The following is a 25,515-nucleotide window of genomic DNA, read 5'->3' on the forward strand; positions in this document are numbered from 1 at the left end:
GTTTTTAATTTCTTCAAGCAAGAGTTTTTTGTTTTAAATGGTACCGGTGTGTACTATTTACTCTCAGGCAGCAGATGGGTGAAGACTTCTGCCTGGAGGATGATGATCTTAGCATTTGGCACTAAGATCCAGTGCTGTTCCCACAGAGGCTGAGGGGTACAAGAAACTTCAGTGTGAGGAACGTTTTTCATGCTATATAGCAGTGAGGTATGTTCAGTCATTTTTTCTGGAGAGACTGTGTATTTCAGAAATGCTGACAGTATCCCCATGAGGATAAGGGTAAGCATGGATTCATCCTAACTTGTCCATGGATTCATCCTAACTTGTGGGATATTGTCCTTCCTGACAGGAAGTAGCAAAGAGAGCACCACAGCAGAGCTGTCTATATAGCTCCCCCCTTAACTCCACCCCCCAGTCATTCTCTTTGCTGGCTCTAAGCAGGAAGGGTAAAGAGAAGAGGTGTTAAACTGTTAGTTTTATTTTATCTTCAATCAAGAGTTTATTTTAAATGGTACCGGTGTTGTACTATTTGCTCTCAGGCAGGACATAGATGAAGATTTCTGCCTGGAGGAAGATGATCTTAGCATTTGTAACTAAGGTCCACTGCTGTTCCCACATGAGCTGAGGAGTACAGGAAAACTTCAGTGTGAGGAACGGTTCTTGCTATACAGCAATGAGGTATGTTCAGTCATTTTTCTGCAGAGAAAGTTTTTACCTAAGGTGGTTTCTAACAAGAATATCAATCAAGAGATTGTTGTTCCATCATTATGTCCTAATCCTTCTTCAAAGAAGGAACGTCTTTTGCATAATCTAGACGTAGTCCGTGCCTTGAAGTTGTACTTAGAGGCTACTAAAGATTTTCGTCAAACATCTAACCTGTTTGTTGTTTACTCTGGACAGAGGAGAGATCAAAAGGCCTCAGCAACCTCTCTTTCTTTTTGGCTTAGGAGTATAATCCGTTTAGCCTATGAGACTGCTGGACAGCAGCCTCCTGAAAGGATTACAGCTCATTCTACTAGAGCTGTGGCTTCCACCTGGGCCTTTAAAAATGAGGCCTCTGTTGAACAGATTTGCAAGGCTGCGACTTGGTCTTCGCTTCATACTTTTTCCAAATTTTACAAATTTGATACTTTTGCTTCTTCGGAGGCTGTTTTTGGGAGAAAGGTTCTACAGGCAGTGGTTCCTTCCGTTTAAGTTCCTGCCTTGTCCCTCCCATCATCCGTGTACTTTAGCTTTGGTATTGGTATCCCACAAGTAATGGATGATCCGTGGACTGGATACACTTAACAAGAGAAAACATAATTTATGCTTACCTGATAAATTTATTTCTCTTGTAGTGTATCCAGTCCGCGGCCCGCCCTGTCCTTTTCAGGCAGGTCTAAATTTTAATTAAACTACAGTCACCACTGCACCCTATGGTTTCTCCTTTCTCGGCTTGTTTTGGTCGAATGACTGGATATGGCAGTGAGGGGAGGAGCTATATAGCAGCTCTGCTGTGGGTGATCCTCTTGCAACTTCCTGTTGGGAAGGAGAATATCCCACAAGTAATGGATGATCCGTGGACTGGATACACTACAAGAGAAATAAATTTATCAGGTAAGCATAAATTATGTTTTTTCTCTTAAAGGCACAGTACCGTTGTTGCAAATTGTGTTTTTTTCATTTAAATAAAGTGTTTTCCAAGCTTGCTTGCTTTATTACTAGTCTGTTAAACATGTCTGACACTGAGGAAACTCATTGTTCAATTTGTTTAGAAGCCATTGTGGATGATTCTCAGACAGAAGGAAATCAGGCTTTGCCATCTAGTTCTCCCCAAGTGTCTCAACCAGTAAAGCCCGCACAAGCGACGCCAAGTACTTCTAGTGCGTCTAATTCTTTCACCTTGCAAGATATGGCTTCAGTTATGAATACTACCCTCACAGAGGTTTTATCTAAGCTGCCTTGTTTGCAAGGGAAGCGCAGTAGCTCTGGGTTAAGAACAAATGCTGAGCCTTCTGATGCTTTAGTAGCCGTATCCGATATTCCCTCACAATGTTCTGAAGTAGGGATTTGATGTCTGAGGGAGAGATTTCTGATTCAGGAAAGAAGTTTCCTCAGACAGATTCAGATATGACGGCAGTTAAATTTAAGCTAGAGCACCTCCACTTATTGCTTAGGGAGGTTTTAGCTACTCTGGATGATTGTGACTCTATTGTAGTTCCAGAGAAATTGTGTAAAATGGACAAATATTTAGAGGTTCCTGTTTACACTGATGTGTTTCCGGTCCCTAAGAGGATTTCGGACATTGTTACTAAGGAGTGGGATAAACCAGGTATTCCGTTCTCTCCCCCTCCTGTTTTTAAGAAAATGTTTCCTATTTCTGACACCATAAAGGACTCATGGCAGACGGTCCCTAAGGTGGAGGGAGCTATTTCTACCCTGGCTAAGCATACAACTATACCTATTGAAGACAGTTGTGCTTTCATTGATCCTATGGATAAAAAATTAGAGGGTCTCCTAAAGAAAATTTTTGTTCATGAAGGTTTTCTTTTTCAACCTATAGCGTGCATTGTTCCTGTAACCACTGCAGCTGCCTTTTGGTTTGAGGCTCTAGAAGAGGCGCTTCAGATGGAGACCCCACTAGATGATATTACAGAATTAAGGCTCTTAAGTTGGCTAATTCTTTTATTACAGACGCCGCTTTTCATTTTGCTAAATTAGCGGCAAAGAATTCAGGTTTTGCCATTTTAGCGCATAGAACGTTATGGCTTAAGTCCTGGTCAGCTGATGTATCATCTAAATCTAAGCTTTTGTCGATCCCTTTCAAAGGTAAGACCCTATTCGGGCCTGCATTGAAAGAGATCATTTCAGACATTACTGGAGGGAAGGGTCATACCCTCCCTCAGGATAAGTCAAATAAGACTAGGACCAAACAAAATAATTTTAGTTCCTTTCAAAACTTCAAGGGTGGTCCCTCTACCTCTTCCCCTGCTGCAAAGCAAGAGGTGAACTTTGCTCAATCCAAGCCAACCTGGAGACCTAATCAGGCTTGGAACAAGAGTAAACAGGCCAAAAAGTCTGCTACTGCCACTAAGTCAGCATGAAGGGGTAGCCCCCGATCCGGGACCGGATCTAGTAGGGGGCAGACTCTCTCTCTCTTTGCTCAGGCCTGGGCAAGAGACGTTCAGGATTCCTGGGCAGTAGAAATTGTAACCCAGGGATACCTTATATATTTCAAGGATTCCCCTCCAAGGGGAGGTTCCATCTGTCTCAATTGTCTGTAAACCCGACAAAAAGAGAGGCTTTCTTACGCTGTGTAGAAGACCTCTTTACCATGGGAGTGATCTGCCCGGTTCCAAAAGCAGAACAGGGGCAGGGGTTCTACTTCAATCTCTTTATAATTCCAAAAAAGGAGGGAACCTTCAGACCAATTCTGGATCTCAAGATCCTAAACCAATTCCTAAGAGTTCCATCTTTCAAGATGGAGACCATTTGGACTATCTTCCATTGATCCAGGAGGGTCAATATATGACCACCGTGGACTTTAAGGATGCGTAACTACACATTCCTATCCACAAAGATCATCACCAGTTCCTCAGGTTCGCCTTTCTGGCAAGCATTATCAGTTTGTGGCTCTTCCTTTCAGGTTGGCCACGACGCCACGAATCTTCACGAAGGTGCTAGGGTCCCTTCTGGCGGTTCTAAGGTCACGGGGCATAGCAGTGGCGCCTTCTCTAGACGACATTCTAATTCAAGCGTCATCCTTCCAAAAGTCTCACACGGACTTAGTGTTGGCCTTTCTAAGGTCTCACGGGTGGAAAGTGAACGTAAAAAAGAGTTCTCTTTCCCCCTCACAAGAGTTTCATTTCTAGGGACTCTGATAGACTCGGTGGACATGAAAAATTTTCTGACGGAGGTCAGGAAATCAAAGATTTTGTCCACCTGCCGAGCTCTTCATTCCATTCCTCGGCCGTCAGTGGCTCAGTGTATGGAGGTAATCGGACTAATGGTAGCGGCAATGGACATAGTTCCGTTTGCTCCCTTGCATCTCAGACCACTGCAACTATGCATGCTCAATCAGTGGAATGGGGATTTTGCGGATTTATCTCCTCAGATAAATCTGGATCAAGAGACCAGAGACTCTCTTCTTTGGTGGTTGTCACAGGATCATCTGTGCCAGGGAATGTGTTTCCGCAGGCCAGAATGGGTTATAGTGACTACTGGGCTGGGGTGCAGTCTGGAATTCCCTGAAAGCTCAGGGTTTGTGGACTCGGGAGGAGGCTCTCCTACCGATAAATATTCTGGAATTAAGAGCGATATTCAATGCTCTCCAGGCATGGCCTCAGCTGGCTTTGGCCAGATTCATCAGGTTTCAGTCGGACAACATCACGACTGTGGCTTATATCAATCATCAGGGCGGAACAAAGAGTTCCTTAGCGATGATAGAGTTGTCAAGGATAATCCAATGGGCAGAAGCTCACTCATGCCATCTGTCAGCGATCTATATCCCAGGTGTAGAGAACTGGGAGGCAGATTTTCTAAGTCGTCAGACTTTTCATCCTGGGGAGTGGGGACTCCATCCGGAGGTGTTTGCTCAGCTGGTGCGGCTATGGGGCACACCGGAGTTGGATCTGATGGCATCTCGTCAGAACGCCAAACTTCCTCGTTACGGCTCCAGGTCAAGGGATCCTCAGGCTGTACTGATCGATGCTCTATCAGTACCCTGGTCGTTCGACCTGGCTTATGTGTTTCCACCTTTCCCTCTCCTTCCACGTCTGATTGCCAGAATCAAACAGGAGAGAGCGTCAGTGATTTTGATAGCGCCTGCGTGGCCACGCAGGACTTGGTATGCAGACCTGGTGGACATGTCATCCCTTCCACCATGGTCTCTGCCATTGAGACAGGACCTTCTGATTCAAGGTCCATTCAAGCATACAAATCTAATTTCTCTGCAACTGACTTCTTGGAGATTGAACGCTTGATTCTATCAAAGCGGGGTTTCTCTGAGTCAGTCATAAATTCCTTGATTCAGGCTCGAAAGCCTGTTACCAGGAAAATTTATCATAAGATATGGCGTAAATATCTTTTTTGGTGCGAATCCAAAGGCTACTGGAGTAAACTCAGGATTCCTAGGATTTTGTCTTTTCTCCAAGAGGGATTGGAGAAAGGATTATCAGCTAGTTCCCTAAAGGGACAGATATCTGCTCTGTCTATTTTGTTGCACAAGCGTCTGGCAGATGTTCCAGACGTTCAGGCTTTTTGTCAGGCTTTAGTTAGAATTAAGCCTGTGTTTAAACCTATTGCTCCGCCATGGAGTCTAAATTTAGTTCTTAGAGTTCTTCAGGGGGTTCCGTTTGAACCCATGCATTCCATAGATATTAAGCTTTTATCTTGGAAAGTTTTGTTCCTAGTTGCTATCTCTTCAGCTCGAAGAGTTTCTGAACTATCTGCACTACAATGTGACTCACCTTATCTGGTGTTCCATGCTGATAAGGTGGTTTTGCGTACCAAGCCTGGGTTCCTACCTAAGGTTGTTACTAACAGGTATATCAATCAAGAAATTGTTGTTCCTTCTCTGTGTCCTAATCCTTCTTGTAAGAAGGAATGTCTGTTGTACAACTTGGACGTGGTTCGTGCTTTGAAATTTTATTTTCAGGCAACCAAAGATTTTCGTCAAACATCTTCTTTGTTTGTTGTCTATTCTGGAAAGCGTAGGGGTCAAAAGGCTACGGCGACTACTCTTTCCTTTTGGCTGAAAAGCATCATCCGTATGGCTTATGAGACTGCTGGACAGCAGCCTCCTGAAAGGATTACAGCTCATTCTACTAGAGCGGTAACTTCCACATGGGCTTTTAAAAATGATGCTTCTGTTGAACAGATTTGTAAGGCTGCGACTTGGTCTTCGCTAAATACCTTTTTCAAAATTTTACAAATTTTATACTTTTGCTTCTTCGGAGGCTATTTTTGGGGGAGAGGTTTTGCAAGCAGTGACTTTCTTTTGCGATGTACCGAGTCCACGGCTCGCCCTGTCTATTCAAGACAGATAATATTTTTTATGTAAACTTTAGTCACCTCTGCACCGTATAGTTTCTCCTTTTCTTCCTTGGCCTTCGGTCGAAGGACTGGGGGGTGGAGTTAAGGGGGGAGCTATATAGACAGCTCTGTTGTGGTGCTCTCTTTGCTACTACGTGGCTAGTTTAAAACCGCTCTGGTGCGGTTCTTTGAGGCTGTAGAGACATCTAGTGAGATGGGTGGGGCCTATTCGCGCCTCAGATGCGCAGTTGTTTTCACTCAGCAAGCTCCAACTCCTGAGGGCCCTTGTGGATGTTTTGGGCCAAATCGAAGCTTTAACCCCATATTTACTATCCCTGAGGGCAGGTAGGCGCCACAGCAGGGCTGTGGCAAGGTGCTGGGGGTGTTTTTTCCGGATTTAGGCCTAATTTCAATCCGGTTTGCACATTAAGGGGTTAAATTTCCTTGTGGGGCAAACTTAACTAAACATATTGAGTCTGCTTGCAAAAATTTGAAAAATTTGGTGCATTTTAAAGCAGTTTTGCAGAACGTGTATGCTTTTTTTCTCTTAAAGGCGCAGTACCGTTTTTTAAGATTATTTTTTCACTAAATAAAGTGTTTTCATGCTTGTTTGTAGTCATTACTAGCCTGTTCAACATGTCTGACATTGAAGAAAGTCATTGTTCAATATGTTTAGAAGCCATTGTGGAACCCCCACTTAGAATGTGTCCCTCATGCACTGAAAGGTCAATAAATTGCAAAGAACATATTTTAGCTACTAAAAGTAGGTCGCAGGATGATTCTCAGTCAGAAGGGAATAGGGTTTTGCCATCTAATTCTCCCCAAGTGTCACAACCATTAACACCCGCACAAGCGACGCCAAGTACTTCTAGTGCATCTAATTCTTTCACCCTGCAAGATATGGCCGCAGTTATGAATACTACCACAGAGGTTTTATCTAAGCTGCCTGGGTTGCAGGAGAAGCACAGTAGGTCTGGTGTGAGAACAAATACTGAGCCATCTGACGCTTTATTAGCCATATCCGATGTACCCTCACAATGTTCTGAGTTGGGGGTGAGGGATTTGCTGTCTGAGGGAGAGATTTCTGATTCAGGAAAGATGTTCCCTCAGACAGACTCAGATATGACGGCTAATAAATTTAAACTAGAACACCTCCGCTTATTGCTCAGGGAGGTTTTAGCGACTCTGGATGATTGTGACCCTATTGTAGTTCCAGAGAAATTGTGTAAAATGAACAGATTTCTAGAGGTTCCTGCCTACACTGATATTTTTCCAGTCCCTAAGAGGATTTCGGACATTGTTACCAAGGAGTGGGATAGACCAGGTATTCCGTTTGCTCCCCCTCCTACTTTTAAGAAAATGTTTCCCATATCAGACACCGTGCGGGACTTGTGGCAGAGGGTCCCTAAGGTGGAGGGAGCTATTTCTACCCTGGCTAAGCGTACAACTATACCTATTGAGGACAGTTGTGCTTTCAAAGATCCTATGGATAAAAAATTAGAGGGTCTCCTAAAGAAAATATTTGTTCATCAGGGTTTTCTTCTCCAACCTATAGCGTGCATTGTTCCTGTAACTACTGCAGCTGCTTTTTGGTTCGAGGCTCTGGAGGAGGCTCTTCAGGTTGAGACCCCATTAGATGATATTCTGGATAGAATTAGGGCTCTCAAGCTAGCTAATTCTTTCATTACAGATGCCGCTTTTCAACTGGCTAAATTAGCGGCGAAGAATTCAGGTTTTGCCATTTTAGCGCGTAGAGCGTTATGGCTTAGGTCCTGGTCTGCTGATGTGTCATCAAAATCTAAGCTTTTAGCCATCCCTTTCAAGGGTAAGACCCTATTCGGGCCTGAACTGAAAGAGATCATTTCAGACATCACTGGAGGGAAAGGCCATGCCCTTCCTCCGGATTAGACAGGACCAAACAAAATAATTTTCGTTCCTTTCGAAACTTCAAAGGGGGTCCCTCTACCTCTTCCCCTGCTGCAAAGCAAGGTGGGAATTTTGCTCAATCCACGTCAGTCTGGAGACCTAACCAGACTTGGAACAAGGGTAAACAGGCCAAGAAGCCTGCTGCTGCCACCAAGACAGCATGAAGGGGTAGCCCCCGATCCGAGACCGGATCTAGTAGGGGGCAGACTTTCTCTCTTTGCTCAGGCTTTGGCAAAAGACGTTTAGGACTCCTGGGCTTTAGAAATTGTAACCCAGGGGTATCTTCTAGATTTCAAAGATTCTCCTCCAAGGGGGAGATTCCATCTTTCTCAATTGTCTGTAAACCAGACAGAGAGGCGTTCTTACGCTGTGTAGAAGACCTATATACCATGGTAGTGATCTGCCCAGTTCCGAAGACAGAACAGGGACAGGGGTTCTACTCCAATCTGTTTGTGGTTCCCAAAAAAGAGGGAACCTTCAGACCAATTTTAGATCTCAAGATCCTAAACAAATTCCTCAGAGTCCCATCCTTCAAGATGGAGACCATTCGGACTATTTTACCAATGATCCAGGAGGGTCAATATATGACCACCGTGGACTTAAAGGATGTGTATCTACACATCCCTATCCACAAAGATCATCACCAGTTCCTCAGGTTCACCTTTCTGGACAAGCATCACCAGTTTGTGGCTCTTCCCTTCGGGTTGGCCACAGCTCCCAGAATTTTCACAAAGGTGCTAGGGTCCCTTCTGGCGGTTTCTAAGGCCGCGGGGCATAGCTGTGGCACCTTATATCGATATCTTAATTCAGGTGTCGACTTACCAACTAGCCAAGTCTCACACGGACATCGTGTTGGCTTTTCTAAGATCTCACGGGTGGAAGGTGAACGTAAAAAAGAGTTCACTTACCCCTCTCACAAGAGTTCCTTTCCTTTGAACTCTGATAGATTCGGTGGACATGAAAATTTTTCTGACGGAGGTCAGGAAATCAAAGATTTTAACCATCTGCCGAGCTCTTCATTCCATTCCTCGGCAGTCAGTGGCTTCCGCAGGCCAGCATGGGTCATAGTGACGACGGACGCCAGCCTATTGGGCTGGGGTGCAGTCTGGAATTCCCTGAAAGCACAGGGTTTGTGGACTCAGGAGGAGGCTCTCCTCCCAATAAATATTCTAGAACTTAGAGCGATATTCAACGTGCTTCTGGCGTGGCCTCAGCTGGCTTCGGCCAGATTCATAAGATTCCAGTCGGACAATATCACGACTAGCATATATCAATCATCAGGGGGGAACAAAGAGTTCTCTAGCGATGATAGAGGTTACCAAAATAATTAGATGGGCAGAGACTCACTCTTGCCATTTATCAGCAATCTATATCCCAGGAGTGGAGAACTGGGAAGTGGATTTTCTAAGTCGTCAGACTTTTCATCCGGGGGAGTGGGAACTCCATCCGGAGGTGTTTGCACAATTGATTCAGCAATGGGGCACACCATAATTGGATCTGATGGCGTCTCGTCAGAACGCCAAACTTCCTTGTTACTGGTCCAGGTCAAGGGATCCTCAGGCAGTACTGATAGATGCTCTAGCAGTACCCTGGTCTTCAACCTGGCTTATGTGTTTCCACCATTTCCTCTCCTTCCTCGTTTGATTGCCAGAATCAAACAGGAGAGAGCTTCTGTGATTTTGATAGCACCTGCGTGGCCACGCAGGACTTGGTATGCTGACCTGGTGGACATGTCATCTCTTCCACCATGGACTCTGCCACTGAGACAGGACCTTCTGATTCAAGGTCCGTTCCAGCATCCAAATCTATTTTCTCTGCGGCTGACTGCTTGGAGATTGAACGCTTGATTTTTTCCAAGCGGGGTTTCTCTGAGTCGGTCATAGATACCTTGATTCAGACTCAAAAGCCTGTCACTAGGAAAATTTATCATAAGATATGGCGTAAATATCTTTATTGGTGCGAATCCAAAGGCTACTCATGGAGTAAGATCAGGATTCCTAGGATTTTGTCCTTTCTCCAAGAAGGATTGGAGAAGGGGCTATCAGCTAGTTCCTTAAAGGGACAGATATCTGCCTTATCAATTCTACTGCACAAGCGTCTGGCAGATGTTCCAGACGTTCAGTCTGTCAGGCTTTAGTTAGAATCAAGCCTCTGTTTAAACCTGTTGCTCCGCCATGGAGTTTGAATTTAGTTCTTAAAGTTCTTCAAGGGGTTCCGTTTGAACCTATGCATTCCATAGATATTAAGCTTCTTTGTTGGAAAGTTCTGTTTTTAGTTGCCATCTCTTCGGCTCGAAAAGTTTCTGAATTATCTGCATTGCAATGCGACTTGCCTTATCTTGTTTTCCATGCTGATAAGGTGGTTTTGCGTACCAAACCTGGATTCCTTCCTAAGGTTGTTACTAATAGGAATATCAATCAGGAAATTGTTGTTCCTTCTCTGTGTCCTAATCCTTCCTCTAAGAAGGAACGTCTTTTGCACAACTTGGACGTGGTTCGTGCTTTGAAGTTTTACTTGCAAGCAACCAAAGATTTGTAAGGCTGCGACTTGGTCTTCGCTTCATACCTTTTCCAAATTTTACAAATTTGATACTTTTGCTTCTTCGGAGGCTATTTTTGGGAGAAAAATTCTTCAAGCAGTGGTGCCTTCTGTTTAACCATCTGTCTTGTCCCTCCCGTTCATCCGTGTCCTGTAGCTTTGGTATTGTATGCCACAAGTAAAGGATGAATCCGTGGACTCGTCGTACCTTATAGAAGAAAAGTAAATTTATGCTTACCTGATAAATTAATTTCTTCTATGGTACGACGAGTCCACGGCCCGCCCTGTCATTTTAAGACAGAGTATATTTTTTTGATTTTAAACTTCAGTCACCTCTGCACCTTGTAGTTTCTCCTTTTTCTTCCTGTACCTTCGGTCGAATGACTGGGGGGTGGAGCTAAGGGAGGAGCTATATAGACAGCTCTGCTGTGGTGCTCTTTGCCACTTCCTGTTAGCAGGAGGATAATATCCCACAAGTAAAGGATGAATCCGTGGACTCGTCGTACCATAGAAGAAATTAATTTATCAGGTAAGCATGAATTTACTAATTTCTATACTACAATTTTAAACATAAAATAACCCTCAATAAGTTCTCAGATATGTTAATAACTATATATGTATTATGTTAGTATCCATTTTTCACCTAATCAATGAGCTCTGAAAAGTATGTAGTTCACAACATAATTTATTAATCTAAATAGGGTTGCTTATTTCCAGCTGGTTTACTGTTGTTTATGTATAAAGCAAAAACTCCAGTGCTGTGACAACAGGTAATTGCACACTGTCATAACATTTATAAAATACTTCTCCTTTACATCTCATAACTGTATCTGATGTGCACCACCTCTTAGGCGTTATCTTATAGCTGGGGGTATCACTTGACAGTATTCTACACCTTTGCCTGGAACTGAATGGGTTACTTGATGAGATATCTCGGTGAACAGCATTTAGACAGCCAGCAAGTAAAGTCCAATCACTGTTCTGTTTATTATAAGGCATCACATACGTTTATAGACAATGGTTACAGTATATGGGGTTAAACAAATGACGTATCCTAATCACACCATTCTACACAGCATAAGTTAGAACAAAGAAGTACAGTAAAAATATAGGAAAAAAAGGAGTTATACTGAGAAACAAACAGATAACGGTGTATCCGGGCGCATTGCCAGGACGCAAGGCCATTCTTGAGATACAATTGTTGCATATGAAACTAAAATCTAATGTCAGCATATGTTCTCACAGTATAATAAAACACATTATGAAGAAATATAAATATAAATAATAAATATGAGTAGAGACAAAATTGTGTCAGTATTGTTGTTATTATATATATATATATATATATATATATATATATTTTACAGGTGGCCCTCGGTTTACGCTGGTTCAATTTGCGCCGTTTCAGAATACCAACCTTTTTTTCAGTCATGGGACTGCTATTGAAATGCATTCAAAATCAGTGCACTAATTAAAATACCCAGTAGGTGGAGCTGTCCGCTTGTGTTTCAGCAAAGTTAAGCTAGTTTAACAGCTTGAAATTGATCTGTGTATACAGATCAGACAAGACCTATCGGGCAAGATCTTGCAACCACTTCCCTATTAGCTTCCTTAGCTGCTTGAGATGAGGGTGCCTAACTGCCTATTAATCACTGTAGATTGAAATGCATAGAATAGCTGCAGAACCAATATTATCTAACATGTTAACAATGCAGAGAACTGATTGCAGAAAAATGCAAGTAAAAAAACCTTTTTTTTCTTTAAACTTAGTTTGATGATGATACAATCTATATTATTAGGTTTATAATGCTGTATGGCATTTAAAGTCTTCATTTCAAACCTTTAAAAATAATGTATTAGGTGTTACTTATGACAATGGAGGGGCCTGGAACCTAACTCCCTCAATTCCCATTGACTTGCATTATAAACTAGGTTTCAATTTACAAAGGTTTCAATTTACAACCATTCCTCCTGGAACCTAACCCCGGCGTAAACTGAGGTCAACTATCTTTGACTTGGTGGTTAGATCACCATCAAATAGTTCTACAGGTCTCTTCGATTCATCCAACCTGGATTTTGATCACTACAGATGCAAGTCTTTTAGGTTGGAAGGCTGTCTGGGGATCTCTGTTAGCACAAGGGGTTTGGAAATCTCAGGAGGCGAGATTACCATTCAATATTTTGGAACTCCGTGCATTCTCAGAGTTCGTTAGTTTTGGCTTCTTTTTGAAGAGAGAGACGTTATTGTTTTTCAGACAGACAATGTCACAACTGTGGCGTATGTCAATCATCAGCGTGGGACTCTCAGTCCTTAGGCTGTGAAAGAAGTATCTCGGATACTTGCTTGGGCTAAATCCAGCTCCTGTCTAATTTCTGCGGTCCATATCCTAGGTTTAGACAATTGGGAAGCGGATTATCTCTGTCAATCAAGCTTTACATCCGGGAGAATGGTCTCTTTACCCAGATGTGTTTTTTCAAATTGTTCTGATGTGAGGGTTTCCAGTAATAGTTCTGATGGCATCTCATCTAAACAAGAAAACTTCCCAGGTACCTATTCAGGTCCGGGGATCCTCAGGCGGAAACAGTGTATTCATTGACACTTCCTTGGAGTTATCAATCTGCCTATATTTTTGCTCCTTCTGGTTCTTCTTTTTAAGAGTGATTTCTTCTGTTAAGTGTGATCAGTCCACGGGTCATCATTACTTCTGGGATATTACTCCTCCCCAACAGGAAGTGCAAGAGGATTCACCCAGCAGAGCTGCATATAGCTCCTCCCCTCTACGTCACTCCCGTCATTCTCTTGCACCCAACGACTAGATAGGATGTGTGAGAGGACTATGGTGATTATACTTAGTTTTATATCTTCAATCAAAAGTTTGTTATTTTAAAATAGCACCGGAGTTTGTTATTATCTCTCTGGCAGAGTTTGAAGAAGAATCTACCAGAGTTTTTGTTATGATTTTAGCCGGAGTAGTTAAGATCATATTGCTGTTTCTCGGCCATCTGAGGAGAGGTAAACTTCAGATCAGGGGACAGCGGGCAGATGAATCTGCATAGAGGTATGTAGCAGTTTTTATTTTCTGACAATGGAATTGATGAGAAAATCCTGCCATACCAATATAATGTCATGTATGTATACTTTACACTTCAGTATTCTGGGGAATGGTACTTCACTAGAATTACACTGTATGAAATACATAAAGCTGTTTAATAACTAGAGATTATGTTTAACGTTTTTGCTGGAATGTAAAATCTTTTTCATTTGCTGAGGTACTGAGTGAATAAATGTTTGGGCACTATTTTTCCACTTGGCAGTTGCTTAATCTGTTTTCTGACAGTTTCTGTTCTCCCTCACTGCTGTGTGTGAGGGGGAGGGGCCGTTTTTTGGCGCTTTTACTACGCATCAAATATTTCAGTCAGCAACTCATTGTATTCCCTGCATGATCCGGTTCATCTCTACAGAGCTCAGGGGTCTTCAAAACTTATTTTGAGGGAGGTAATTTCTCTCAGCAGAGCTGTGAGAATTATAGTTTGACTGAGATAAAAAACGTTTATTCTGTAATTTGTTTCCTGCTTTCAGAATTTGTTATCTTTGCTAATGGGATTAAACCTTTGCTAAAGTTGTGTTGTTTACAAGGATTGAGGCTATAACTGTTTTCAATTTATTAATTTTCAACTGTCATAAATCTTCTGTGCTTCTTAAAGGCACAGTACGTTTTAATATTATTCTAATTGAATTGTATTTCCAAGTTGCAAGTTTATTTGCTAGTGTGTTAAACATGTCTGATTCAGAGGATGATACCTGTGTCATTTGTTGCAATGCCAAAGTGGAGCCCAATAGAAATTTATGTACTAACTGTATTGATGCTACTTTAAATAAAAGTCAATCTGTACAAATTGAACAAATTTCACCAAACAACGAGGGGAGAGTTATGCCGACTAACTCGCCTCACGTGTCAGTACCTACATCTCCCGCTCAGAGGGAGGTGCGTGATATTGTAGCGCCGAGTACATCTGGGCGGCCATTACAAATCACATTACAGGATATGGCTACTGTTATGACTGAGGTTTTGGCTAAATTACCAGAACTAAGAGGTAAGCGTGATCACTCTGGGGTGAGAACAGAGTGCGCTGATAATATTAGGGCCATGTCAGACACTGCGTCACAGGTGGCAGAACATGAGGACGGAGAACTTCATTCTGTGGGTGACGGTTCTGATCCAAACAGACTGGATTCAGATATTTCAAATTTTAAATTTAAACTGGAAAACCTCCGTGTATTACTAGGGGAGGTGTTAGCGGCTCTGAATGATTGTAACACAGTTGCAATACCAGAGAAAATGTGTAGGTTGGATAAATATTTTGCGGTACCGACGAGTACTGAGGTTTTTCCTATACCTAAGAGACTTACTGAAATTGTTACTAAGGAGTGGGATAGACCCGGTGTGCCGTTCTCACCCCCTCCGATATTTAGAAAAATGTTTCCAATAGACGCCACCACAAGGGACTTATGGCAAACGGTCCCTAAGGTGGAGGGAGCAGTTTCTACCTTAGCTAAGCGTACCACTATCCCGGTGGAGGATAGCTGTGCTTTTTCAGATCCAATGGATAAAAAGTTAGAGCGTTACCTTAAGAAAATGTTTGTTCAACAAGGTTTTATATTGCAACCCCTTGCATGCATTGCGCCGATCACGGCTGCAGCGGCATTCTGGATTGAGTCTCTGGAAGAGAACATTGGTTCAGCTACTCTGGACGACATTACGGACAGGCTTAGAGTCCTTAAACTAGCTAATTCATTCATTTCGGAGGCCGTAGTACATCTTACTAAACTTACGGCGAAGAATTCAGGATTCGCCATTCAGGCACGCAGGGCGCTGTGGCTAAAATCCTGGTCAGCTGATGTTACTTCTAAGTCTAAATTGCTTAATATACCTTTCAAAGGGCAGACCTTATTCGGGCCCGGGTTGAAAGAGATTATCGCTGACATTACAGGAGGTAAAGGCCATGCCCTGCCTCAGGACAAAGCCAAAGCCAAGACTAGACAGTCTAATTTTCGTTCCTTTCGTAATTTCAAAGCAGGAGCAGCATCAACTTCCTCTGCACCAAAACAGGAAGGAGCTGTTGCTCGCTACAGACAAGGCTGGAAACCTAACCAGTCCTGGAACAAGGGCAAGCAGACTAGGAAACCTGCTGCTGCCCCTAAAACAGCATGAATTGAGGGCCCCCGATCCGGGATCGGATCTAGTGGGGGGCAGACTTTCTCTCTTCGCCCAGGCTTGGGCAAGAGATGTTCAGGATCCCTGGGCGCTAGAGATAATATCTCAGGGATACCTTCTGGACTTCAAATACTCTCCTCCAAGAGAGAGATTTCATCTGTCAAGATTGTCAACAATCCAGGAAAAGAAAGAGGCGTTTCTACGCTGCGTTCAAGAGCTCTTGTTAATGGGAGTAATCCATCCAGTTCCACGATCGGAACAGGGACAGGGGTTTTACTCAAATCTGTTTGTGGTTCCCAAAAAAGAGGGAACTTTCAGACCAATCCTGGACTTAAAGATCCTAAACAAATTCCTAAGAGTTCCATCGTTCAAGATGGAGACTATTCGGACAATTTTACCTATGATCCAAGAGGGTCAGTACATGACCACTGTAGATTTAAAAGATGCTTACCTTCACATACCGATTCACAAAGATCATTATCGGTACCTAAGGTTTGCCTTCCTAGACAGGCATTACCAGTTTGTGGCTCTTCCATTCGGATTGGCTACAGCTCCAAGAATCTTCACAAAGGTTCTGGGGGCTCTTCTGGCGGTACTAAGACCGCGGGGAATCTCGGTAGCTCCATACCTAGACGACATTCTGATACAAGCTTCAAGCTTTCAAACTGCCAAGTCTCATACAGAGTTAGTGCTGGCATTTCTAAGGTCACATGGATGGAAGGTGAACGAAAAGTAAAGTTCACTCGTTCCACTCACAAGAGTTCCCTTCCTGGGGACTCTTATAGATTCTGTAGAAATGAAGATTTACCTGACAGAGGACAGGCTAACAAGACTTCAAAGTGCTTGCCGCACCCTTCATTCCATTCAACACCCGTCAGTGGCTCAATGCATGGAGGTAATCGGCTTAATGGTAGCGGCAATGGACATAGTACCCTTTGCACGCTTACACCTCAGACCACTGCAACTGTGCATGCTAAGTCAGTGGAATGGGGATTACTCAGACTTATCCCCTTCTCTGAATCTGGATCAAGAGACCAGAAATTCTCTTCTATGGTGGCTTTCTCGGCCACATCTGTCCAGGGGGATGCCATTCAGCAGACCAGACTGGACAATTGTAACAACAGACGCCAGCCTTCTAGGTTGGGGTGCCGTCTGGAATTCTCTGAAGGCTTAGGGACAATGGAGTCAGGAGGAGAGTCTCCTGCCAATAAACATTCTGGAATTGAGAGCAGTTCTCAATGCCCTCCTGGCTTGGCCCCAGTTGACAACTCGGGGGTTCATCAGGTTTCAGTCGGACAACATCACGACTGTAGCTTACATCAACCATCAGGGAGGGACAAGAAGCTCCCTAGCTATGATGGAAGTATCAAAGATAATTCGCTGGGCAGAGTCTCACTCTTGCCACCTGTCAGCAATCCACATCCCGGGAGTGGAGAACTGGGAGGCGGATTTCTTAAGTCGTCAGACTTTTCATCCGGGGGAGTGGGAACTTCATCCGGAGGTCTTTGCCCAAATACTTCGACGTTGGGGCAAACCAGAGATAGATCTCATGGCGTCTCGACAGAACGCCAAGCTTCCTCGTTACGGGTCCAGATCCAGGGATCCAGGAGCAGTCCTGATAGATGCTCTAACAGCACCTTGGGACTTCAGGATGGCTTACGTGTTTCCACCCTTCCCGTTGCTTCCTCGATTGATTGCCAGAATCAAACAAGAGAGAGCATCAGTGATTCTAATAGCACCTGCGTGGCCACGCAGGACTTGGTATGCAGACCTGGTGGACATGTCATCCTGTCCACCTTGGTCTCTACCTCTGAAACAGGACCTTCTGATACAGGGTCCCTTCAAACATCAAAATCTAACTTCTCTGAAGCTGACTGCTTGGAAATTGAACGCTTGATTTTATCAAGACGTGGGTTTTCTGAGTCAGTTATTGATACCTTAATACAGGCTAGGAAACCTGTTACCAGAAAGATTTACCATAAGATATGGCGTAAATACCTATATTGGTGTGAATCCAAAGGTTACTCTTGGAGTAAGGTTAGGATTCCTAGGATATTGTCTTTTCTACAAGAAGGTTTAGAAAAGGGTTTATCTGCTGGTTCATTAAAGGGACAGATCTCAGCTCTGTCCATTCTGTTACACAAACGTCTGTCAGAAGTTCCTGACGTCCAGGCTTTTTGTCAGGCTTTGGCCAGGATTAAGCCTGTGTTTAAAACTGTTGCTCCACCATGGAGTTTAAACCTTGTTCTTAATGTTTTACAGGGCGTTCCGTTTGAACCCCTTCATTCCATTGATATAAAGTTGTTATCTTGGAAAGTTCTATTTTTAATGGCTATTTCCTCGGCTCGAAGAGTCTCTGAATTATCAGCCTTACATTGTGATTCTCCTTATTTGATTTTTCATTCGGATAAGGTAGTCCTGCGTACTAAACCTGGGTTCTTACCTAAGGTAGTTACTATCAGGAATATCAATCAAGAGATTGTTGTTCCTTCTTTATGCCCAAATCCTTCTTCAAAGAAGGAACGTCTACTGCACAACCTGGATGTAGTCCGTGCTCTAAAATTTTACTTACAGGCAACTAAGGAATTTCGACAAACGTCTTCTCTGTTTGTCATTTACTCTGGGCAGAGGAGAGGTCAAAAAGCTTCCGCTACCTCTCTTTCTTTTTGGCTTCGTAGCATAATTCGTTTAGCTTATGAGACTGCTGGACAGCAGCCTCCTGAAAGAATTACAGCTCATTCTACTAGAGCTGTGGCTTCCACTTGGGCCTTCAAGAATGAGGCCTCTGTTGAACAGATTTGCAAGGCTGCAACTTGGTCTTCGCTTCATACTTTTTCCAAATTTTACAAATTTGACACTTTTGCTTCATCGGAGGCTATTTTTGGGAGAAAGGTTCTTCAGGCAGTGGTTCCTTCTATCTAGCCTGCCTATCCCTCCCGTCATCCGTGTACTTTTGCTTTGGTATTGGTATCCCAGAAGTAATGATGACCCGTGGACTGATCACACTTAACAGAAGAAAACATAATTTATGCTTACCTGATAAATTCCTTTCTTCTGTAGTGTGATCAGTCCACGGCCCGCCCTGTTTTTAAAGCAGGTAAATATTTTTTAATTTATACTCCAGTCACCACTTCACCCTTGGCTTTTCCTTTCTCGTTGGTCCTTAGTCGAATGACTGGGAGTGACGTAGAGGGGAGGAGCTATATGCAGCTCTGCTGGGTGAATCCTCTTGCACTTCCTGTTGGGGAGGAGTAATATCCCAGAAGTAATGATGACCCGTGGACTGATCACACTACAGAAGAAAAGAATTTATCAGGTAAGCATAAATTATGTTTTTTCAAAATCATCATGGAGCAATCGTTTGTGCTGCTGGTGGCTCCAGCATGGCCGCTCAGGTTTTGGTATATGGTTCTTGTTTGGATGTCCAGTTGTCAACCTTGGTCACTTCCATAAGGCCAGACCTTATATCTTAAGATTCGTTTTTCCCGTCAGGAAATCAAATTATTAAATTTGATGGTATGGAAATTAAAACGCTTAGTGCTTAGTCATAGAGGTTTCTCTTACTCAGTGATTAATACTATGTTGCAGGTTTGTAAATCTGTGTCTAGAAAGATTTATTATCGAGTTTTGAAGACTTACATCTTATGATACTCTTCTCATAATTTCTCTTGGCATTCTTTTAGAATTCCTAGGATTTTATTGTTTCTTCATAAGGTTTTGTCTGCAAGTTCCTTGAAAGGACAAATCTCTGCTCTTTCTGTGCTGTTTCACAGAAAAAATTGCTAATCTTTCTGATATTCATTGTTTTGCTCAGGCTTTGGTTCGTATAAAGCCTGCCATTAAGCCAATTTCTCCTCCTTGGAGTCTTAATTTGGTTCTGAGGGCTTAACAGGCTCTTCCGTTTGAGCATATGCATTCTTTGGACATTGAATTACTTTCATGGAAAGTATTGTTCCTTTTGGCCATCTCTTCTGCTAGAAGAGTTTTTGAATTATCTGCTCTTTCTTGTGAGTCTCCTTTTCTGATTTTTCATCAGGATAAGGTGGTTTTGCTGTCTTTATTTAAATTTTTACCTCAAGTTGTGAATTCTAACAACATTAATAGAGGAATTATTGTTCCTTCCTTGTGTCCTAAATCCTAAGAATTCTTTGGAAAGATCCTTACATTCTTTGGATGTGGTCAGATATATTATGTTGAAGCTACAAAGATTTCAGAAAGACTTCTAGTCTATTTGTTATCTTTTCTGGTTTTAGGAAAGGTCAGAAGGCTTCTGCCATTTCTTTGGCATCTTGGTTAAAGCTTTTGATTCATCATGCTTATGTGGAGTCAGGTAAATCCCCGCCTCAAAGGATTACGGCTCATTCTACTAGGTCAGTTTCTACTTCCTGGGCTTTTGAGAATGAAGCTTCTGTTAATCAGATTTGCAAAGCAGCAACTTGGTCTTCTTTGCATACTTTTACTAAATTCTACCATTTAGATGTTTTTTCTTCTTCAGAAGCAGTTTTTGGTAGAAAAGTACTTCAGGCAGCTGTTTCAGTCTGATTCTTCTGCTTATAATTTCAGTTTTTTTCATTATAAAGATTAAAACGTTTGATTTGGGTTGTGGATTGTTTTTTCAGCGGAATTGGCGGTCTTTATTTTATCCCTCCCTCTCTAGTGACTCTTGCGTGGAGTTCCACATCTTGGGTATTTGTTATCCCATACATCACTAGCTCATGGACTCTTGCCAATTACATGAAAGAAACCATAATTTATGTAAGAACTTACCTGATAAATTCATTTCTTTCATATTGGCAAGAGTCCATGAGGCCCACCCTTTTTGTGGTGGTTATGATTTTTTTGTATAAAGCACAACTATTCCAATTCCTTGTTGATGCTTTCGCTCCTTTCTTATCACCCCACTTCTTGGCTATTCGTTAAACTGAATTGTGGGTGTGGTGAGGGGTGTATTTATAGGCATTTTGAGGTTTGGGAAACTTTGCCCCTCCTGGTAGGAATGTATATCCCATACGTCACTAGCTCATGGACTCTTGCCAATATGAAAGAAATGAATTTTTCAGGTAAGTTCTTAGATAAATTATGGTTTCTTTCATGTAATTGGCATGAGTCCATAAGCATGAGTCCATAAATTATGTTGTTTTTTTTGTCTCGCCCAATGGTCTCCATAGGTTGGGTTTTAGTTCACATCATGGACTCTTATCACATTATGAAAGAAAGCTAATTTTATGCTTAACTGATAAATTATTTCATGGTGGTGAGAGTCCTCAAAACCTTTTCCTACTGTAAGAAAAATAATATATATATATATATATATATATATATATACACACACACAAAACCAGCATCCATTTTGTCTCTATTCCTCCATTTTCTATCTGCTCAGCCATTCTGAACTAATACTGACCTTTTTGTTATGCTGTGAAACAGTCTCCTGATGTGTGCTTTTACAGTAAAACATATGTATCTGGTTACTATGTGTAGCTAAGCTCCCTCTTCCATAAATATGCTCCCACTACATAACTTGATTCGCTTTGTACCAAGCTTGATGCTTCATGATTTCTTACACTTTACATAAACAATCTAATTGCTCAGACTTTGTACCTTTACACTAATTATGTTGCAATTATGGGGTGTGTAAGAAGCCCCTGTATGTCTATTAATCACATATATGCAATGTATACTATATAAACGTAGCACTGATAATAATAAAAAGAACAGATTTTAGACTTTACTGGCTGTTTGTGTCTGATTCCTGTTCTCTGAGATAACTTGCAAGGGTGAAGCACTCTGATCAGTATTCTGCACAACGCTCTTCACCTGGAACTGTGTCAAGTGGTACCCCGCCCCAAAGAAGACCTCTAACACCTACCTTTCTACTTTTTCTTGGCTATAAATCAGACTGGAATACCAGGGAAGTGGGAGGGATTAAGTAGTCTTGGCGTTCTGGAAATCTTTGCCTCCTCCTAGTGGCCAGGAGTTGAATCCCAGGAGTAGTGGCTCCTGGACTGTCACTACCATCAAAGAAATTGCCAGGTAGGAGGTCTCAGGTAGGAGAAAATTAGACTTTAAAATACTGCCTATCTCTTTAATCTATTGTTCTGTTCTGTTACTTTGTTGCATTGTAAAAAAGACTGTATTATAGTGCTTCTATACATCTTGCTGTATAATTTACACAGAATGGTATCTTCAATTTGAATGCTGGTTACAATATGGTGAATTCCGGATGTCCTGTTAGTAGTAGGAGATATGATTTTGGTTTTGTATGAAATAGAGTAGTGCACTTGCAAGCTCATATAAATCTGTGTGCACCTAAAGCATTCCAGAGCACAAATGAAAACTGCTATACATAACTTACATACAATATGCATTATGCCTTAAACTATGTTTATAACAATTCAGATATACTTTCCAAATTCATTTATTTGGTGTTTTGAATGATGCATGTTCTTGTGCTAGCTAAACCAGCCAATTAATTTTAAGGGACACTGAACCAATTTTTTTTCTTCTTTCATGATTCAGATAGAGCATGCATTTTAAATAAACTTTCTAATTTACTCCTATTATGAATTTTTCTCAGTTCTCTTGCTATCTCTATTTTAAAAGTAGGAACGTAAATCTTAGCAGCCAGTCCATTTTAGGTTCAGCTCCATGGATAGCGCTTGCTTATTGGAGGCTTACATTTACCCACCAATAAGCAAGCATAACCCAGGTTCTCAACCAAAAGTGGGCCAGCTCCTATGCATCACATTCTTTCACATTCCTGCTTTTTAAATAAAGATAGCAAGAGAACAAAGGAAAATTGATAATAGGAGTAAATTAGAAAGTTGCTTAAAATTGCATGCTCTATCTGAATCATGAAAGAAAGAAAAAAATGGGTTTAGTGTCCCTTTAACCCCTTGAGTGCTAATGACTGCTCTGAGCCGTCGCTAGCACTCTCCCACCTTGAGGGAGATCTGGGGGCCCCCACCGGCTCCTACCCCGGTGATCGGGCCTGCATAGTGACAGGCATCACCGGGGTTTTGCGGTGACGTCACGCGCAATGACGTGATGACGTCACCATGCAACTTAAAAATTTACAATACAAAGTATAGGGAAAGGGGGCATGCTGCTTAGACGCCTGTATCTCAGGCATCTAAGCACTACAGACCCCCAAGACCCACCGTTGAAAAGGTAATCGCCTAACTTTTCCAACGTGTAAGTCTTGGGAATCTGGGTAAAAAAATACAAAAGTAAAAAAAAATAAAAAGAAAACTTAAATCACCTTAGCACCCAGGTGGGAAAGTGCTTAGCACTCAAAGGGTTAAAGGACTTGGTAAACTGTAAAGTTTTGAGTTTAGAATGTCTGGTGGAATAATTATAATTAGTAGTTTTGAGTAGTTTAGTTGTTCTCCCCCCCACCTCTTTCTTTGTTCCTGTATTTATACAAAACTTTAAATTTTTATTTTTTTTCCTTTTAGTAATTGGGAAGGTCTTAGAAATCACCGAACTGCCTGATGGAATAAGTCGAACAGATGCTGAAATGCTTTTTGGAGAACTTTTTAAAGTTGGTGCCAAGATCAGGTGGCTAAGGGACCCTCACTCCCAACAGACTGTACACCAACATCATCCTCACTATTGTGGCAGTGGAGATAACCACACAAGTACTGAACACTCCAACTCTTCAGACTTGGCTTCTACATACACCATTGTAGCTACCTTTCCTACAGTATCGGCTGCACAAAGTGCATTGAAGAAACAAAATAATCTAGTTAACAAGTTTAGACTGCGAACAAGCAGGAAGCACTATGATTTTCACATTTTGGAAAGGGCCAGCTCTCAGTAGAATTTAGAACATTGTTGGATGGTCTGCCTTTCTATCTTCCATTATCTATTTCCATTTGTATCAATTGGCCTCGTTTTTGTAAGAGCCTCTTGTCAGAAACGGAGTCTCCAGGGAACCTCATATCACGTTATATTAATTGAAGATTAGCCCATGGACCCAGCCAAACTAAATGGATTCATCTGAATGAAAGAGAAAGCCTTGACCACAGGACAAAACCTTTTCCCCTTTTATAATCTGTTTGTTTTATATTTATATTTCTGTATCGGACCCAAAGTTCTCTTATACAGAAACAAATATATTGTTCATAATGAATGGCCACTAAAAAAAATAAAAGGGAAAAAAAAAAGAAAATAATCGATTTTCTACTTTTTTTTTCACAGCCAGCACTTTGCCATCCATTTTAATATAGTAAGATGGGGAAATTATTGCTGCACTTAAATAAAAAAAAGACCTATTACTGTTTGAAAACAATAGTCCTATTCCCCTGTTTCCTTTAAAAGGCGATATTATTAATATTATTATTATTATTATTATTATTATTAAAAAGAAAAACAAAAAAACTACTGATGTTTCAGTGTCCTCCATACTTTAAATACATTAAGGCTATGTGAAAATTAATTGTAAATAAATTATGTTTGTCATAAAATTCATTTTAAATTCTTATGTTTTATCATCCGCCGCTGCAGGGGAAAAAGATTATTTCCAAGTAGAAAAAGGGGAAACAAACAAATGCACCAGACTAAAGAAAGAGAAGACCCCTTTGAATTTGAAATAGACGCATACAAAACCCTTATTGCTGTAAGAGTTCAATGGTCTTAAGTAACCAATGGATGAAAATCTTATTTAAGTTCAGTTGTGTCTTTTAATGCATTGTGCTGCTGGTTATATTGGCAGTTAAAGGGTTCCATGTTTTGTGCCAGGAACATCTTTAGATAATTATAATTTAATTTGTGACTTTTGTTAGGAATCACTGGACATCTAAAAGATTTAATTGCAAATATACACACTTTTTTTTCTTCAAATTTCTGTGTAAATTGCAAGGCTGTGCAATGTGTGCTGGTGCAAGCCTTTTTCGGTTACAAAAAAAATAAATGTTTACAGATATAAACTGTTGGTGATTTGCATTTTTTTCATATAAAGTTTTTCATAACTTTTCTGTAGTTATTTATGTTTCTATGGACTTTTAATTATTTTTAAAAACCATGCATAGATTATGATTCTGTATCTTGGATCACCCTAGTTGTACTCAACAATGAAAAGTGTATCTTTTATAGGGACCAAAGACGTAAAGTCTAAAACTTTTCAGGTTGGTGTATAATTCCACCAATTCCTTCCACATCCCATAGTTCACAGACTCCTTTTGTTGCCAGTTACTCCTTCCCAGGGACTTTGACAAAAATATCTATACTATATCCTAATGGGATATAACATTCTTTGAGGCTTATATATTATATAAATCTATATTTCTTCAAATACAATATTTATATACAATTTGTGTTGCTTCTTTTATGGAGACTGGGAAGTTAGAATAATATTTGGCTTTACCTTGCGCTGCCACTTAATTAAATAATTGACAGCATGGGTGCTTGCATATTTCTCTTGTAAGGTGTATCCAGTCCAAGGATCATCCATTACTTGTGGGATATTCTCCTTCCCAACAGGAAGTTGCAAGAGGACACCCACAGCAGAGCTGTCTATATAGCTCCTCCCCTAACTGCCATACCCAGTCATTCTCTTGCAACTCTCGACAAGCATGGAAGTAGTAAGAGAGAAGTGGTGAAACGTAGTTGTTTTCTCCAACATTGGTGTGTCCGGTCCACGGCTTCATCCTTACTTGTGGGATATTCTCTTCCCCTACAGGAAATGGCAAAGAGAGCACCCAGCAAGAGCTGTCCATATAGCTCCCCCTCTGGCTCCGCCCCCCAGTCATTCTCTTTGCCGCTCTGAACAAGTAGCATCTCCACGGGGATGGTAAAGAGTATGTGGTGTTAGTTGTAGTTT

General features: G+C 41.7%; 1 protein-coding gene across 8 annotated transcripts in view; it reads left to right on the forward strand.

Annotated features, from left to right (window-relative positions):
- Positions 1 to 24,622, forward strand: part of R3HDM1 (R3H domain containing 1) — a 546,502-nt gene extending 521,880 nt beyond the window's left edge. For all 8 annotated transcript variants that reach the window (XM_053698247.1, XM_053698246.1, XM_053698242.1 and 5 more), the window contains one exon: positions 23,150 to 24,622. In XM_053698247.1, the coding sequence (XP_053554222.1) occupies positions 23,150 to 23,514 (365 nt within the window). In that variant the 3' untranslated portion in view covers positions 23,515 to 24,622. The remainder of the gene's footprint in view (positions 1 to 23,149) is intronic.
- The last annotated feature ends 893 nt before the right edge of the window (positions 24,623 to 25,515 follow it).

The sequence above is a fragment of the Bombina bombina genome, chromosome 1, assembly GCF_027579735.1.
Source record: "Bombina bombina isolate aBomBom1 chromosome 1, aBomBom1.pri, whole genome shotgun sequence".
NCBI classification, from domain to species: domain Eukaryota; kingdom Metazoa; phylum Chordata; class Amphibia; order Anura; family Bombinatoridae; genus Bombina; species Bombina bombina.